The sequence below is a fragment of the Vitis riparia genome, chromosome 3, assembly GCF_004353265.1.
Source record: "Vitis riparia cultivar Riparia Gloire de Montpellier isolate 1030 chromosome 3, EGFV_Vit.rip_1.0, whole genome shotgun sequence".
Lineage (NCBI taxonomy): Eukaryota > Viridiplantae > Streptophyta > Magnoliopsida > Vitales > Vitaceae > Vitis > Vitis riparia.
In genome coordinates this window covers 10680503-10699912 of record NC_048433.1, presented here as the reverse complement: position 1 = coordinate 10699912, position 19410 = coordinate 10680503, and the positions used below count along the sequence as shown (strand labels likewise).

The following is a 19410-nucleotide window of genomic DNA, read 5'->3' as shown; positions in this document are numbered from 1 at the left end:
TGGAAATCCAGCACCTCAAACCAATTAAGGGGGCAATTTAAATTACTATAAAAACATATAAACCAACTGGGTTCAAATAGATCCAACTAGGTTACTAGCATGCAATTGAGCTGTAACGACTTCATAGATAAGTGAGACAAAACCCTAATAACCCCAAACCCCCCATAAGCAAGCTATAGAAATCCAGCACCAAAGACCATTTTAGGGGCCAATTTAAGCACACTCCAAAGCTAATATGATCAAAATGGGTTGAAACAGATCCACCCATCCAGCAGTATGCTAATCAACTACAAAAGAGGAAAGGAATACAATTTGCTTTGGATCTTGCACAAATTTTGTCACAGGATTTTTTTATGACATTTTGATTTGACAAAAATGAAAAGAACAAAGCAAAATAAACACCAAGACAAACACCAAACACATAAGAAATTCAGTGCCAGAAAACTTCAAGCACAAATTTAGTCACAGGATTTTTTTTTATGACATTTTGATTTGACAAAAATGAAAAGAATAAAGCAGAATAAACACCAAGACAAACACCAAACACATAAGAAATTCAGTGCCAGAAAACTTCAAGCTTACACACAAAGCAGAAACTAATAATACTAAATTTAGTCACAGGATTTTTTTATGACATTTTGATTTGACAAAAATGAAAAGAATAAAGCAGGATAAACATCAAGACAAACACCAAGCACATAAGAAATTCAGTGCAGAAAATTTCAAGCTTAGATACAAAATGGTAATAATAATTGTTTGATCAATTACCTGGGATGCTTGTGCCGTTGTCAAAGTTACACTAGCCATCAAAAGAATTATGTCCATAACCAGAAAGGCAACAACACCTGAATGTTGAACCACCACATATTGAATCCAAGTTTCTTCTGTCCGCAATGTTGGCAATGCTGTCCAAATTCCTGTCATATTGGATAAGGCTGTTAACCACTCCAAAATGGAATGAATACCACATCACAAAGGGTATGTTTATAATGAAGGCGCCCTCATCTGTGTTGCTATGAGCTCTCTAAAAAATTTAACCATTTTAGACACACCTCATCAAAAGTTTGTCACATTAACTTTGTCCCACAGATAAAAAAAAAATAGGTCTACAAACATTAAAATGAAATCACACTCTGGTCAAAGTTGAGGAATTGTCAAACTTCGATAACTAGAGAGAACATTAAATTTTAACAACCTGCATATGAGAGCACAGACAACATTTTAAAATGCAATTTCGTCTATTTGAGGACATGGTGTGTGTCTAGGATTCAAGCAATTTCTTTCTGAATGAGGGAGAGCTCATCAACATTTCAGAGAGGGAGCCCACTTGAGGGTGTTTTCCTATCATAAAAATAAGTCACTGGAAGCTCAATTTGTCAGGGACCCACATACTTTGAACTGCAACAATAGCACCAATGAATGTGGACAAAGCTCCCAGGCAGATAAAAACAAAGAAGTCCCATTTGTTCTTCTGCAAGATAAATAATAATGACAATAATGAAACTGATGAGAAGGAAAGAGGAAGAAGACAAAGAACTGGTTAATCAGGGTCTCAGATCAAACTCAGATATAGAAGTACTCAACATAAATTATAAACATGTCAAATATGGAGCACACAAAATTAGTGCTCAGAAAATTAATAAAGAGACCAACAAATGGCACAGAAATATGGACAATGATGGAATGGCCTAGAGGCCAGGAAGTGGAATATATCTGCGTGGCAGCTCAGTATGGCAATGCTGCATGGGGATGGTGACATCAATTTTCTTGCTACATTCAAAGGCAGTGGTATGGATTTCTATACAACCAGATTACAATTTAGAATCCAGCAAAACAAGCTCTTGAATTAGAGACCAAAAGGCATGATAACCTCCATGAAGCAATAGATGCATATCATCTTGGTCGTTTCATGCAGACAAAACAAGGAACATTTGATTCACTTGACCAGATGATGTATTGAACATGTATCCATTGTTAAGATGATAAAAAAGGATCCATAACATGTCAACAACATATTCCGGTCTGAAACCAGAATCAGCAGGGGGTGCAACCTCACCATACCTCTTCAAAAATAATAATAATAAAAGAAAAAAAAAATCACATAGTCTCATAAAAAGTTCATAACACATTTCTACTAAGGAGTGCTGTATCCTCATCAACCCAGAAAACAAAGAAACAGAAGTCCAACTTTCTAACCTTCCCCACACAATTTGAAATCCAAGGGCAGTGGTGGTCAAATTGTTCCACACAGCGCTTACATGTAGGGCAGTGCTTTGAGCGAACAGGTCTAATTATCTGAAAAGAAACAAGATTGAGAATGCACACCAAATCTGTTTAGGACAGTATTTCAAGCATTAATGCATCTGTTGTTTTAAAAGAAAAAGTTCACTGAGAAAACCTTGCAAGTAGGGCAAAGTTGAGACCAATTTCCCGTCCATATGGAGGAATTGTTCAGATTGATATTCAACAGTGGATCCTGCAAAATGTCAAATCCAGTTGATGCAAGGAATATCAAACCAAGCATAGCTATGTGTCAGAAAACAGATTAATCCCATTAATCATATGATGGGAAGAAATGGGTCAAAATAAAATAAAATAAAATATTATAAAAATAAAAAATTAATGCAAATATGCATTTCTTTTTTTTTATAAGTATTAATGCAAGATAAAATATACAATTTTGAAGTATCTTTTCTAAAGCTAAATAAGGCATTTGGAAAACAAAGGTGCAATAAACTCAACAACAGAAACCTCTCACTAGCCTGAACTGAACATATAGAAAGTAAGGAGTTTCAGCTTTGCTGCTGAAGTTTAGAGCTATAAAGAAATCCTAACATTGCTCTCCACAATAACCATAAAAACACAAAAGGAAGTGACAATCCAAACTAGGATTCTACACGTACATCAGAAATTAGATTGCTCACCTTGAAGAAATCCCAAAGAAAATTTAAATGGTTAAACAGAAAAAAGAATTGAAGACTCCAAATTGGGGAACACAAGAATCCTAATAAGTGCGAAATGAATTGGAAAACTGTCCCCTACTTCTGCATATATCTTGCACATGAAGCTATCAATCAATTGATCCACTACAAGTATTTTGTCCCATACCATCTTATTACTTTCAGATAAATGAATGTCAACCTCTCTTGGGAAATAAAAGCCACCTCATGGGATAAGAAACCACAACACACTATGTATCATTTGTCAAAACAGGTAGAAACCATCTCCAATTCAACATTTGTAGTAGCTTCCAAATCATGCATTCTGAGGCATTTCATCTATAATCCACCACAGGTACAGTCTTTTCAAAAGCAATGGAGAACAAGAACAAAGCTTGGATAGCAACTTCAACAGTGTTTCTTCACACCAAACATGTAAAAAGAAAAAGAAAAAAACAAAAGAAAAAGACCCTGTGATGAAATGGCACTGCACTGCTCACTTTTATTTTATTAAAAATATTTATTTATTTATTTGTGAAGGTATTGATTTTTATTTTTGACTTAAAATCATCAAATATATTTTTTTTAGTGTGAAAATAAAATAAGAAAGAAACCTCAGAAAACAATGCTCATTTGAAAGTAGAAAAGCCGAAAAGAACTAGGCCTAAAAGAAAATCTAAACATGGTTCAATTCAGTTAGCCAATTTTGAGTTTTCTCAAAATACCATGAGGCCCAAAACAATACCATGCCCAAGAAAAATAAAAATCTATAAATAATAATTAAATCAAAAATAGAGTAATGCAAATTTTAATAATTTATGCCCAAGCTTCTTCCTCATCAATGGTTGTGATGGTGGTTTGTGGTGGTGTTGTCAACAGCAAAGGTGGTAGCAGGCAACTTGATGAAGCTGGAGAATGACCTTCAATGGAGGCTTTGTGGATCTTCAATAGTGTTAAAGAGGACTTCGATAAGTGGAGTTCAATGAGGTTTAGGGAAATATGAAAATAAAACGAGAGAATAGAGCAAGAAGACTGAAGACAGAGAATAAGAAAGGAGTATGGGTGGATTTTTTCTTTTTTGAGAAAAAAATATGTGGTGAGATGAGAGAGAATTGTGGAGTCTTTGGGATGGAGAGAGGGAGAAAAAGGGTGTTGTTGGGAGAGAAAAAGTGAGGTCAATGAATGTGAGTGAATTAGAGAGAAGAGAGAGAGAGTGGAAAAAGAAGTGTAGTGTGTGATTGTGCCTTTGAACATTTGTGAATGAATGTGGTGTAGAGAGAAAAGAGGCAAAAGAAAACTCTACTTTTTGTCATGTGTAGAAAGAAGAAAGTATCAGTTTAGAATCCGAGTGAAAAAATGTTCCATTATTCATAGTATACATCATTATATGGAAGAAATAATCTAAGAAAGGAAAAAACAGAAAATTCCTAATCAGTGCTAGAAATATCTATCAGCCTAATTATGAAGTTGACTAAATCAAAACTTCCTAAAACAATCTTAGATTGGTCAAAGACAGCTAATTAACTCCTGAAATCAAGGGTGCAATCAGTAGTTGATTTCCAATACTTTCCCTCATGCTAGTTAGAAAATATCCTTCATCCCCAACTTGTTGATAATTGAGTTGAACCTTGGATTGGGAAATCCTTTTGTGAAGACATCTACTAAATGCAACTTAGAAGAAATGAACGAAGTACAGAGCATTCCACTAGTAATTTTCTCTTTGATGAAGTGTTTGTCTATCTCAATATGTTCTGCTTTATCATGTTGCACTAGACTATGTGCAATGCTTATGGTTACCTAGTTACCACAATATAGCTTCATAAGACCCTTTGATTCTATCAGCAACTCTCTCAATAAGTTTTTTTATCCATATCAACTCACATATTCCAAGTGTCATGGCCCTATATTCAGCTTCTGCACTTGACCTAGCCACCAAAAGTTGCTTCTTACTTCTCCAACTTACTAAGTTCAGTGTTTTAAAAGGCTACGCAAATTAGCTTTGAGGCTATAGCATCTATAGAGGGCAATCGAGGCTTACGCCTCAATTGATTAAGGCTTATATCCATGAGGTTATAGCCTCAAGGTTATTGACGCTGAAGCTTCAAATGTTCAAAAGGTTTGAATGGGTTTAAGGTCTTTATCGGCTTTTTTTATACATTTGTTAAGAAGTTTAAGCCTCAATATTTATTGGTTGTAGTGAGGTTTGCTTTTACAGGGTTTTGACTAAGTTACCTCTAACAAAAGTACAATAGCCAAAGGTGGATCTTCTATCAATTATAGATCCACTCAATCAACATCCGTACATGCTTCCAAATTCATATGACCATTTTGAGAAAAGAGCAATCTTCTTCTAGGAGTAGCTTTTAGTTAGTGCAATATTCTTTTGACTACTTCCATGTGAGGTTCTAAAAGAAAGAGCATGAACTAACTAACCACACTTTTTTTTTTTTATAAGTAAACGCAGAATATATTAACAGGAGGCAAAAGAGCCGCAAAGCATACAGATACGAGGCGACTAAGGCCTCCCAACCAAAAAAGAACAAAACTCACCAACCCCTCAATGGAGACTAACCACTCCAAAAAGCCTATAAGGAAGAGCGGCTCCTCTCCAATATACAATTTAGCCCAGCCCCATAAATTACACACAAAAGAAGTTTTTAACTTCTGAATTGCTAACATCCCCCCCCAACAAAAAAAAGCTAGTCTATTCCTCTCCTTCCAAATCGTCCAAAAAATGTACAATGGGATGGACTTCCACAGTTTTTTCCTCTTTTTTTTTCCCACAAAAGAGCCCTTCCAGCTAAATAAAACCTCCTTTACAGATTCTGGAAAGGCCCACTAAGCACCAAACAAACCAAGAATGATATCCCACAACACTCTGACAACTGTACAATGAATTAAAATATGATTTATCGTTTCCTCTTCGCAACCACACAAGGAACAACAATTAGGAAACTGTCACCCTCTTCTCTGAAGCCTATCAAGAGTGAGCACCTTCCCCCAAGCGGCTTCCCACACGAAGAAAGCAATTTTGGTTGGAACTCTATCCACCCAGATATTGTTTTTTGGGAAAATGGAGACAATGGGGCTTGCCAACAAGCTGTACGCTTTCTTGACTCTAAACAGCCCGTCTCTTCCTTCCTTCCAAAACACTGAGTCTTCCTCCAACGTAACCCTATGCTCCCTCAACACATCCAACAAGTTGCCTAGCATATCCAACTCCCAATCATTAAAGTCCCTTAGAAACCTTAAATTCCACCCACCTTGGCCAAAATTCTGGTCCCACATCTCTTCCACCGTGGCATTCCTATGGGCAATCATGGCAAAGAGATTCGGGAAACTTTGGGACAGCACATAACTCCTGCACCAAGGATCTATCCAAAATCTGATTTTGTTGCCTTTTCCCACCTTGAACGCCATATTTTCCCAACACCAATCAGATTCGTTCAAAATCTCCTTCCAAACCCCTACTCCAAACACCCCATTTGCCTCCCTTGTCCTCCATCCAAAGTCCTCTTGCCCATACTTTGCCTCAAGCACCTTCTTCCAAAGTTCCTCCTTAGCACAAGCAAACCTCCAAATCCATTTGTCTAGCAAGGCTTTATTCAAACGAGCAAGCTTCCTTAATCTCAGCCCTCCCTTTTCTTTATCCACACACACCACCTCCCAAATGACTAACTGGGCTTTTTTTTTTTCCAAATTGCCCCTCCCCACAAAAAGTCTCTTTGCAACTTTTCTAACCTCCTTGCCACTGATTTTGGCATGCGGAACAAAGACATTTGTTACAAGGGCATGCTGGTCATCGTGCTCTTGATAAGAGTGATTCTCCCACCTTTGGAAATATATTGGCGTTTCCAAAGGGCAAGTCTCCTCCTCACCTTCTCTTCCACCCCATCCCACACGGAAGTGGCCTTATTAGACGCCCCTAAAGGTAGCCCCAAGTAGACGGCAAGCAGCTGTCCCACCCTACACCCTAGTTCAACAGCCATCTCGTTCACCTCTTCCACCTCCCCTACCGAAATAACCTCACTTTTGTCCAAATTAATCTTTAACCCTGAAGCCGCTTCAAACCAAAAAAGTATCCAGCTCAAATGCGTTAAGTACTCTTTCTTTGCCTCACAAAAAACTACTGTGTCATCCGCAAAAAGTAAATGAGATATATTGACAGTCTGCCCTCTACCTCGCCAAATGCTACACCCAGAGATAAAACCCCCTTCAACAGCCCTCGTGATTAGCACACTTAGCACTTCCATTCCCATGACGAACAAGTAGGGGGAAAGAGGGTCCCCTTGACGCAACCCCTTAGAACTTGAGAAAAAGTCAGCTGGCATACCGTTCACCAAAACTGAGAATTTAGCAGTAAGTATACAGCTCCACATCCATCCCAGCCACTTTGGCCCAAACCCCATTTTTTGCAGAACTTTCAACAAAAATTGTCAATTAATGCTGTCGTACGCCTTCTCAATGTCCAATTTACAAATTAGGTCTTTCTCTCCCCTTTTTTGCCATGAATTTATTACCTCATTTGCGATTAAGGAAGCGTTAAGAATCTCTCCCCATAATAAACGCATTCTGATCGAATGACACCACCTTTCCTATCACTTTTTTAAGCCTGTTGGCCAGTACTTTAGCCAACAATTTATACAACCCCCCCCGGGCACTAATGGGTCTATAGTCACCTAGGTCCTCAGCCCCCCCTTTCTTCGATAACAATACCAGAAACGTATTATTTAGGCTCTTAATGAAGGAGTTCTGCTCATAGAACTCCTTGAACATGTCCAAAACTTCCTCCTTAACGAACTCCCAACAGTTTTGCCAAAAAACCACCGTGAACCCGTCCGGTCCTGGGGCTTTGTCCCCATTCATCTCCACTAAGGCTGCATGGATCTTGGACTCAGAAAATGGGAGCTCCAGGACTTCCACTTCTGACTGACTGATCTGCTTCAGCTGCAAACCCCCTATGTCCGCCTTCCAGCCCGAACTATCAAAGAGCAACTGTTGATAGGCGTTCGCAATCCCTTCCCTCACTTCTTGTTCCTCTAATAACCGCACCCCATTTATCTTTATTCTATCCAGGGAATTAACTCTTCGATGGTCGTTTGCCATGCGATGGAAGTACCCCATGTTTCTATCCCCTTCCCTTAACCATAATTCCTTGGATAACTACCTCGAATGGGTTTCTTCTAGCGACACTCACTTAGCATAACCCTCCTTGGCTTCCTTTTTGCGAATTAATTCCTCCTCTGTTAGACTTCTCTTCCCTTCCACTAAGTCCTAGAGCTCCACTTGTTGGAGAGCTTCAGCTTTATTTCTCTCCAAATTCCCGAATACCTCCCTGTTCCAAATTTTTAGGTTTTGTTTCAACTCCTTCAGCTTAACAGTCAATCTGTAGCTAGGACTGCCTCTAACCACCATCCCTTGCCACCAATACTGAATCAAGTCTTTAAACCCCTCAACTTTGAGCCACATATTTTCAAACCTGAATGGGGAAGGTCCTCTTCTTAGCCCACCCCCTTCAAGAATGACTGGGAAATGATCCGAGGTAGGGCGAGGTAACCTTCTTTGAGAGACCCTACTGTACTGATCAAACCAACTGGGAGTCGCAAGAAATCTATCCAACCTAGCCCATGACTGATTATTGAAACCCCCACTCCAGGTAAAAGATCCTCCTTGCAATGAGAGATCAACTAGCCCTAAGTCATCTATGATCTGGGCGAATCTCCTCATTGCTGAGGTAATTCTCCCATTTCTACTCCTTTCAAATTGGTAGAGGATCGTATTAAAGTCGCCCCCAAAGCACCAGGGTTCCTCCCACAATCCTTTGATTGCCCCAACTCCTCCCACAAGCACTCTCTTTCTTCTCTAGAGAAAGGGCCATATACCCCCGTAAACACCCAGACCACACCATCTTCCACATTCCTGAATCTGCAGGAAATGGAGAATTGGCCCTCCTCCCATTCCAAAATCTCCAACGACCTTTTATCCCAGCATATCAAAACACCCCTTGCCGATCCAAAAGCATTCAAGGCCCTCCAGTCTAGAAATCTCCCCAAGCCTAAGCTTCTCACCACCCTTTCAGACATTACTTGCATCTTTGTCTCTTGAATACACAACAAATGCACCTTTTGTTTTCTTACGACAGACTTGATTAATTTCCTTTTGGAACTGTCATTCACTCCCCTCACATTCCAGCTCAACATTTTAAGATTCACTGGAAACTGCTTGTTGGCTCCCTCTGCCCTGAAGAGGGCCTTTCTTCTTAACATCCCCCTCATAATTAATTGAACACTCTAACCTCTTAAGCTCCCTTTCGAATTTTGAATTTTCCAGAAGGCCTTTACTGTGTATCTTCTCCCTCATTTTCTTGATTTTGACCAAGAAACTCAAAATTTCCTTCTCCAGGCCTTCGATTGAGAAGCCCAAAAAATGATTGAATTTAACCAGACTGCTTTCTTCAGATTGTCCTATACCCCACCCCGAGTTCCTTTCCAAAGGGTCGACGTTGTTGACCTCTATCAAGTTCCAACAGCCATTCCCTTTCTTGGCGTGCTCATCTGCATCTGGCCTATGTAACCCAATTCCTTCCTGAATAACCTCCCTTAGCGCCCCAGAATAGTCGTAATACTCCCCCTCCAGGGTCCGACCAAACTAAAAGAAATTAGAAGAAGAAGACCCCGGTGCCCTTAGACCCCCCGAATTTACAACTAACCCATACCTCACGGCTTCCTCTAGCGCGCTATCTGTCATTGTGCGGTACGAATCCGGATACTGCTTCCTCCAAACTTCTTTCTCACGGAACATAACGAACTCCAGCTCCAGGTTGCACCCCTTGCAAGAACCAAAGTGAGCTGGGGGACGAGCCTTTAAAAGAAGCCCACTTTCAGAAGGTTGGGGCTGTGACGGGCCAGGCCTATCCCTATAAGAGATGGGCAGCCCAGAAACGGCGGCCCACCCCTTGCCCATGGGACACAACGGTCAAATCTCTGACCCACCCACCAAAGCCTCAGCCACCTTTGAGGCTTCACCCGCTGAAGGGTTTGACGGAAGGGGCCCAGCAGCCCATTTCAAGCCCACAAGACCCGAGACCAGGCCTAATGACAACGGCCCAGCTTCCGAAATGCCGACGAAGGGTCGGGTCAGCGATCCCACTTGAGCACGAGGTCCAGTCTCATCGAAGCCCACTCCCTGCGCCTGCCCTCCAGTCCTTTCCACTGACTGGAACTGCACCTTGTCTCTCCGTGCTCGCCAACTCTTCCACACGCGGTCCGACGCGTGCAACCACGTCTCCCCTAACCTCCCCGCTTGGTCAGCTCATCGAACCACACTTCATCCCTGAATCCTGCCTTAGCGACGACAAGACCTCCCACCATAGGGATAGATTATAGGTCTCCTCCTCGACCCATATCTCCAGTGAACAAGGAAGGTCATCGCCGTTTGATTTTACTAAGATCCTAGCACACTGTAAATCCTCCATGCTCTTCGTCTGTGGGTCGATGGCTAGAAAGCCACCACACACATCCCCCACTCTTCTCAATAATGACGGGACCCACAGTGAGATTAGGAGACCCAGGATCCTCACCCAGACTTCATTTCTTAACTCACTTTCTTCCAAGCACCCCAACCTTGGACTCCAACTCTCCAAACCCAACTGAACCCCTTCCACCGACCTTTTTCCAGAGATGAGGACCCGACTGGCTTCTTCCATGAACTCAAACTCCAATAAGACCCGTCTTTTTCCCAAACTTGCCAAATCTAGCTTGCCTTTTAACCCCCAAGAGCTTGCCATTAACCACCCCAACCTCTCCAGATCCTCCCCTCCTACAACGCTAGGGTTCCAGCTTCCGATTAAGGAATGATCCAACCTACTTAGATTTCTGCTTATTTCCCCCCCTTTGACCTCCACTCTAAGCAATTTAGAACCCTTATTCCACGATCCCTTCACCATTTCAACAAACAATCTACCCAAGACCCTATCTTCCCGTTTTTGCTCTTTTTATCGAGGCTAATATCCAGCTTGCGAAGGGCCTCCACCATAGCCAACCAACCCCCCATTTCCCCTCTGCCTTTCGGGATATATATGTTGTATCTCTTCTTCTCTGAATCGACGACCCCTAGCCGAAGAAAGCTACCCGCCTTATTAGCGTCACGCACCAAGGAAAAGCTTCTCCCCTTCTCCTTCCAACCCTTTTCCCATTTTCCTTCCTTCACATCCTCGAGGCACTGATACAGGCCTTTCAGAAAAAATCCTACACTGGCCGACCCCAGGCGAACCCATGACGACACCCCTCTCTTGCTTTCCACTATGATTACTTGGGGTTTTCCTCTTCTCTCCACCATTTCGACCTCGAAGACCTTCGACTCCACCTCAAAGCTGCTCGTCTTCCGTTTTCTCCGGTTCTCCGTTCGACTGTCTCCCTCGCCGCTGTCACTCTCTCGCTCTCTCTTGTCATCATCCAACTAACTAACCACACTTATAAAGTAGGCAATATCGTGTCCGATGTGGGAAAGATAGATTAATTAGTCTTTGGTATTATCCATCAAAGCACCATCTGTAACTGCACCAAGCGTGTGGTTTAGATCAATCAAATTTTTTGTAAGCTTGCATCCAAGCATTCCATTTCCTTGAGAAGATCTAGGACAAATTTCCTTTCGGCTATGTAAATTCCTTCTTTTGACCTGACCACTTTGATTCCCAAAAAATAACATAGATTACCCAAATCTTTAATTTCCAATTCTTTAGCCAACTTGACTTTTAGTTTCTGAATTTTCCCATTGTCATCACCCATTATAATGATATCATCGGCATAGACAATAAATATAGTCAGCTTCCCTATGGATGGGCTTCTAAAGAGTATGATATGCCTAACTTTGATGAAAACCAAAGTTCATGAGTGATTGAGCAAATCTTTCAAACTATGCTCTAGGTGATTGTTTCAAGTGGCACAAGGATTTTTTTCTAACGAATATAACCATGCATTTGTGCCAAACCTTTGAAAGTTCTTTTGCTTGTTTCCCCTGAACAGGCACCAAGATAAGCCAAGAGGTCCAGTATTCCACATTTTCCTCCTCTCTTCACAAACTTCCCATGCCACTGAACCAATATTTCTTTTAGAGACAAAGCAAAAACCTAAACAACTAAAACACAGCAACCACGGAAGACCATAGGTTCCATGCCACTGAATAATGGATCAGCAGGTCATTACTTGATTCATCATTCTTTTCAAAGATCACAGTTATCCAAGCTTATAAACCAAATATGAAAGGAGCACCAGCACCCTACACTTCCACCGCTGGAAAGAGCCAATACAGTCTCTAGAAAGTGTCCTGCAAAATAACACCACCCTCCACCACCTTAGCATCCAAATCAACTTATCCTCCTGTTCCCTTCAAGTTCTTCTAACTACCTGGTAAGGATACATTCCATGAAGGAAACAACATTTCGCAAGTCCCAATCATGAAAACTTCAAATAAACCTCTTTTTCCAATGCCTCTAGCCTCCTCTAATTCTTCAATAACCTGCTTCCTGTTAATGAAATTCTGAATAAGTCTGAGTATCCATCTCTAAGAGCAGTTTCCCCATACCAAACCTCTACCCAAAATTTAGCCCTCTGCTTATTGCCTACTAAAACCTAGTTTATTTTGATAAACAAATGACTCCCCAAAGGCCTTTACCAATAGTGCTCTCGACACACTAGTCATTTCTGTGCAAAAAAACATTTACTCCTGAAAATTAATCATTCATGAAGCACTAACTAGAAGGCCATACATACTATAAAACACACACAAAAATAAAAAATAATAATTTTATACCGACCAACTTCATTAATTGATAGTAAGAAGGTTGCAAAAACAATTAAAAGAAGAAGAAGAAGATATAGCATACCTCTGCATCTGTGTGATTACCCAAACCACCAGATTTTTTTATATAACCCGGATCTTTACTGCAAGTAACAGATAGAGATAATCACAAAAGGAACTATAACAGGATAGGAAAAATCTGCATAAATTGACATTTTGCTCACCATAAGAACAAATCATATACAGGCCTCATCAAAAAATAAAAATAAAAATTAATACTGACTCAACTTTATAACATGATAATTTCATAGTTGACGGGAAATGGGAAATGTCAATTTTAAAGGAGTCATTAGAAACAAATTTTAATCTCAGGTCCTTCCAGCACAATCAGATTAAATTGATGAAATCCACATTTGATGATGTAAAGGCTTCTCTTTGTTTTCTATCAACTGCTGATACCATCTTATCTGCCTTCCATTTTCCAGCATACAAGGAAAATCACGAACATCCAAACAGGCTGAGGGAGGTGAAGGGTTCCTGCATTGTGTTCTACTGAGTCAGGTATTGCCTTCTAACCCCGGAACTTTTGTCAAAGGCCAGTCATTAGAAGGGGCTTTTGATTCACTTCTTCTTCCTCCCTCTTCTGCTTCTATTACCATTCTGGTCAGTCTAATCAGTTGCAGCCAAATCCTTTGGAGTCTAGCCTAGTCTTCCAAACTATAACCCAATTAAAGGAAAATGGTGTAATGTCTTTCCATAATGTTGCCATCCCCTCCTTTGAAGGTGTGGAGGACCCTAGAGTTGCCAATAAACAGGAGCTAAAAGACTGCCCTTTTCTCGGGTTACCTTTTAGCAACCCTCGTGAGCACCTTCTCTCAGTGAGTGCTCCTGTCTTAGCTCCAAAATCTTCGTCAATGGAAGGTTTCCTTGTAGAAGGTCTCACACCCAGAAAAATGGACAAAGTATACTTGCTTTTGGAGAGTATGAAAGTCAAACTGGTCAAAGGCAGTGAGAAGAGGTTCCTAATGGAAGCTAGTTGTGATCAACTTTCAGTTAAGGTTTATGGCAGAAAGAAGAAAAAGTCTTTTTCTAGAGCTCTTGGTGATTCTTAGGTTAGTTTTTGGTAAATTGGAGGGACTCTTCTGTTCAATGTGAAGATCTTCAGTTGGAATATTAGAGGGTTAGGCTCCAGAAAGAAAAGAAGGATTGCGAAAGGTTTTTTAAGTTCTGTAAATTCAGACATTGTTATACTCTAAGAAACAAAGGGGGAGAGTTGTGACAAGAGGTTTGTGGGTAGTGTGTGGAAAGGTAGAAATAAGGAGTGAGTTGTTCTTCCAGCTTGTGGGGCCTCAGGAGGCATTTTGATTATTTGGGACTCAAACAAGTTCAAATGTTCAAAGACTACTTTAGGCTCTTTTTCGATGACTATTAAGTTGACTTCCATTAAAGAAGGTTCTTTTTGGCTAACTTCAATTTATGGTCCCATTATGCCCAACCTAAGGATGGATTCATGAGTGGAGCTTCAAGACCTCTTTAGTCTAACTTATCCAAAGTGATGTGTAAGTAGGAACTTCAATGTAATAAGAAGAATTTAAAAAAAAAAATTAGGTTTTTCTAGGTTAACCCCAAGTATGAGGTGTTTCAATGAGCTTATAAGAGAAAGTGAGCTAATAGATCCCCCTCTCAAGAATGCGACTTTTACATGTTCAAATATGCAAGTGTCTCTTGTTTGCAACAGGTTGGATAGATTTGTTGTTCTCAAAGGAGGGAGATCAAAATTTCCCTCAAAGTATCTAAGAAGTGCTTCCTAGTTGGATGTTAGATCACAGCCCATATGTTTGGATACTAACCCTTTCAAGTGGGGCCCAACTCTATTCAGGTTTGAGAATATATGGCTACTCCATCCTAATTTTAAGGAAAATTTTAGTCTTTGGTGGTAGGAGTGTCAGGCAGATGGTTGGGAAGATCATAGATTTATGATGAAACTAACGCTTGTTAAATCTATATTGAAAGTTTGGAACAAAGTTCCACAGTAATGGGATAATACATCAAAGTACCAATGCCATTTTCATAGCTCTTGCACCTGAAAAGAGTCAAATAGTCAAATAATCAAAATCTCAAATCTCAGACCTATTAGCTTAGTTACAAATTTATATAAAAGATTATAGCTAAGGTCTTATCAGGACAATTACACAAAATGCTCTATGAAACAATCTTTATATTTGAAGGAGTCTTTGTTAAAGGAAGACAAATTTTGGATGCAACGTTGATAGTCAATGAAGTGGTGGATGAGAAAAGGAGGTATGGGGAGGAAAGAGTGGTCTTCAAAATTGATTTCAAAAGGGCATATGACCATGTGGATTGGAGCTTTTTTGGATCATGTTCTAGAGAAAAAAGGATTTAGCACAAGATAGGGATCATGGATAAGGGATTGTCGTTCTGCAACAAATTCTGCAGTCCTAGTTAACGCAAATGCCCAAGGATGGGTTAAGGCCACTAGAGGCTTGAGACAAGGAAACCCTCTTTCCCCTTTTCTTTATACCATTGTAGTGGATGTCATAAGAGGGATGTTGACTAGAGCGGAGGAAAGTGGTTTAATTGAGGGTTTAATTGTCGGTAAAGATAGAACTACGGTGTCTTTATTAGAATTGCAGATGACACCATTTTCTTCTCAAAAGCCTCTCCAAAAATTCTGCAAAACTTGAAGCTAATCTTTTTGGTTTTGACTAGTTATCAGGTTTGAAAATGAATTTAGAGAAGAGCACTCTATCTGGTATTAATGTTAGCTAGGAGTTGATATCTAGGCCACATTGCTTAAGTGTACAGTTTCAAAGTGGCCTCTCTTCTATCTAGGTTTACCATTAGGAGGGGATCCAAAAACCATAGGACTTTGCAATCCAATGGTTCATAAAATCTCAAGGAGGTTAAATGGATGGAAAAGGACCATTTTGTCTTTGAGGGGAGGATAACCTTAATTCAATCATTTTTTTACTCACATTCCTACCTATTTTCTCTTTTCAAAATCCTAACATCAATAGCATCAAAGATTGAGAAAATGCAAAGGGATTTCCTTTGGTCTAGGATTGGGAAAATCAAGATAAATCATCATATTAGTTGGGAAGTGGTGTATAGGCCAAAGGAATTAGGAGGTTTGGGATAGGGAGGACTTCTTTGAGAAATAGTGATCTCTTAGAGAAGTGGCTTTGAAGTTTCCTTCAAGAAAGTTATGGTCTTTCGCATCAGGTTATTGCAAGCATTTATGAGACACATCCTTATGGATGGGACACCAACATTATGGTTAGATGGTCACACAAATGTCCTTGGAAGGCTATTGCACAAGTCTTTCAAGCTTTTGCCCCACATACCCGCTTTGTGGTGGGAATGGGAAGAGAATCTGGATCTAGGAAGATTTTATGGTGGGGAAGTCAACCTTTGTGTTCCCAATTTTCAAAACTCTATAAAGTTATCTCAATGAAAAATCACACCATTTCAGTCGTCCTTGCTAATTCCTAATCGCTTTCTTGGAATTTTAGCTTCCACCGCAATCTCACTGATACTAAAATCGGTTCTCTTGAAAGACTCATGTCATCACTTACCTCAATGTGCTTGTCTCCCACCACCACATATTCAAGGGCATGGTCTTTGTCCTCCTCTAGCTCTTTCTCAATAAAATCTTTCTTTATGGTCTTGACTAAGTCCTTAAATCCAATCCCATTCTTTCCAACCAATTTTGTTTGAAAATCAAAAACCCCTTCAAAGGTCAAGGCCTTTGTTGGGTTAGTGGTGCATGAGAAGGTAAATACCAATGACTTGCTACAGGTGAGAAAACCCTACAAATCCCTTAGTCCACATTGGTGCATTTTATGCAAAGGAAGTGGAGAATCAATTGACCATCTTTTTCTACATTGTCCATTAACTTTGGGGCTTTGACATAAACTCTTTAGTTTAGCCAATATGGCTTGGGTGCTACCTAGGAGTATCAGTCTTTTTAAGAGGATTGGGGAATTCATTGAGAGGCAAGACTCTTTGGCAATCACGTGCCTCAATATTCTTTTGATTGTGTGGCAAGAGTGAAATGCTAGGATAATTTAAGAAAGATGGAAACTGGAAGAGATGTTGTAGGATCTACTTCATTTCTACTCATCCCTTTGGGCCTTTTTTTCATAGCTTTTAGGGGAGTTCTATTTAATGTTTTATTATTATTATTGGAAACTACATAGATATATTGATAGAAAAAGAAGTACAAGAAGAAGGATGAGAAATCCTCCCACCAAAGACAACTAAATTACAGGAAAATACATAGAAACAAATGAACTCCCTATAAGGACCAATCCTTATGAAGTACACACCGCTAACCAATCAAATTGAATCACATTAAGGGGAGTCCCCTTAAATGCCTTGGAACAGAAAGCCCAAAGAGAAGCAAGGAAAACAATAGAGTCCCAAAGGAACTCTGAATTTCTTGCTTTATCCTCGAAAATCCTCGCGTTTCTTTCCCACCACACAACCTGAATTAGAGCAATGCTCGCAGCTTGCCACAAAACTATCCCCCTCTTAGAAGTACCAAAAGCCTTTAAATTTGATGGACATCATGTCAGATATGCTCCTCGGGGGAACCCAATCCATCTTAGCTAACTGAAATAACCTGTGCCACAACCCAATCGTCAAGGAACAATGAAGAAAAAGATGATCTGCTGATTCCCCGTGCTTCATGCACAGAATACAAATATCAGGACTAAGGGCTTTGTAGGGTCTTCTCACTTGTAGTATGTCATTAGTATTTACCTTCTTGTGTGCCACTAACCAGACAAAGGACTTCACTTGAAAGGAACTTGAGAATTCCAAACGAACTTTGAAGGAAAGTCCTGAGGAGATCCAACAGATTGAGATAATGCTAAAAAGAAGGATTTTACTGAAAAAAGCCCTGAAGAGGATAATGGCCAGAATCTGGCATCTAGGACCGAAGGAGATAGATGCAATTCATCAAGTGACCGCATGAGGCCTTCTAAGTCCTCTGAATCTGACAAGTTACGGCGGAAATTTAAATTCCAAGAGAAAGGACGAGTAGGACCAAGAACTGAAGAAATAGGAATGTTTTTATCCACGACTACTCTAAATAGTCTTGGATATTAGGTTCCAAAGGTTGGTCCCCCCACCACAAATCTTCCCAGAACCGAATTCTTTCCCCGTTTCCTACCACATACCGAGTAAACAAGGAAAACTCCTGAAGACTTGTGCAATAGCCTTCCAAGGACAGGGATGTGACCATCTGACTAAAGTGTTAGCATCCCAACTGTTGAATATAATGTATTTATAGTATATAACCTTTCCTTGTAATATAGGATACATGTATGGTAGTTAGGACTCCTAGCCTTGTATATATATATTTCTCAATTGTAAGTAGATCATTACATTAATGAGAATTAAGGTTTTTCTTCTTTCTCTCTCTCTCAACATGGTATCAGAGCCAAGGAAGAAAACCTAATTCTTTCTTGTTTCCGTGTCATCAACTCCGGGAAACCTTCCGGTGACCGTGTTTCATTCCGGTCACCTTCCCCATCTTCCAATACTTTCCGGTCATTCGGATCGTCGACAGAAACTACTCACCGCCGGCGAACTTTTCCGGCGAATTTCCGGCGAGCTTTCCGGCGACTTTTCCGGCGACGTATTTTTCCGACACCGACTATACCAGAAGGAGCGCCTGGAGGAGATCTACAACTTTTGTGAAGGCACCGGCACCAAAATCCCATCACGCGCCGTCCAGCGCAAAATTTCCGGCCGGCGAATGAATCTCACGCGCCGGCGCGTGAGGGCGCGTGAGGCCTTTTCCGGCGACGCGCCTCCTCCTCCAGCTTCGCCTGACGCCGACCAGCCTCCCTACCTCCCTGGTTCTCCCATCCGAGCCCTGCACATACCTCTTTGGGGATTTTTGTCTCCGTCGGCCCTCCAAACAGCCTTTCCGGCGAAGCTCCGACTACTTTTTCTCCACTCCAATCCCTGCACGTGCCTTGGAAGTGTTCTTCTACCTTTCTGGTGGTACCACGCCGCGATCTGAGGCCGTCTCCCTTTTTCGTGGTGCCACGCCGCAATCTGAAGCTGTTTAGGGCTCTCTTCGATCCAAACATACTTCATTCTTCAGATAAGTAGATATGACTACTAAAATTCCATTTTTTCCGCTGTTATATCTGGATCTCCTATGATTACTTCGGAGAGAATTGGTTGCAGTGACAATTATTTTCCTGGTCTGCGTCTGTTGAACTTTGGTTTATGGGTCAAGGATATGAGGATCACTTGATTACACAGGAGGCAGATATCCCTGAGGTTGACCGCGTACAGTGGAGGAAGATAGATGCCAGTTATGTAGTGTATTATGGCAATCGGTTGATCCCAAGATTCTTCTTCATCTTCGGGCCTACAAAACTTGTTTTAAATTTTGGACTCAGGCCAAAGGATTATATACGAATGATATCCAGCGTCTTTATAAGGTGGCTTCTGCAATTGTCCATCTCAGCCAACAGGACTTGGATCTATCTACTTATATTGGCCAGATTGCCTCTCTTAAGGAGGAGTTCTTGACTGTGATGCCTCTTACTCCTTGATGTGGGGCTCAACAAACACAGCTTGACAAGTTCTTCATGGTTCTTACTCTTATTGGCCTCCGTCCGGATCTTGA

At 40.7% G+C, this 19410-nt stretch overlaps 1 protein-coding gene across 1 annotated transcript in view; it reads right to left on the bottom strand.

Annotated features, from left to right (window-relative positions):
• The window catches only part of LOC117910937 (probable protein S-acyltransferase 23), a 29410-nt gene extending 16014 nt beyond the window's left edge, over positions 1–13396 (bottom strand). The window contains exons 1-6 of the mRNA XM_034825118.1: positions 13314–13396; positions 12823–12880; positions 2399–2476; positions 2197–2295; positions 1393–1471; positions 769–917 (exon numbers count right to left, since the gene is read on the bottom strand). Of these exons, the coding sequence (XP_034681009.1) occupies positions 769–917; positions 1393–1471; positions 2197–2295; positions 2399–2476; positions 12823–12880; positions 13314–13396 (546 nt within the window). The remainder of the gene's footprint in view (positions 1–768; positions 918–1392; positions 1472–2196; positions 2296–2398; positions 2477–12822; positions 12881–13313) is intronic.
• Between the last annotated feature and the right edge of the window lie 6014 nt (positions 13397–19410).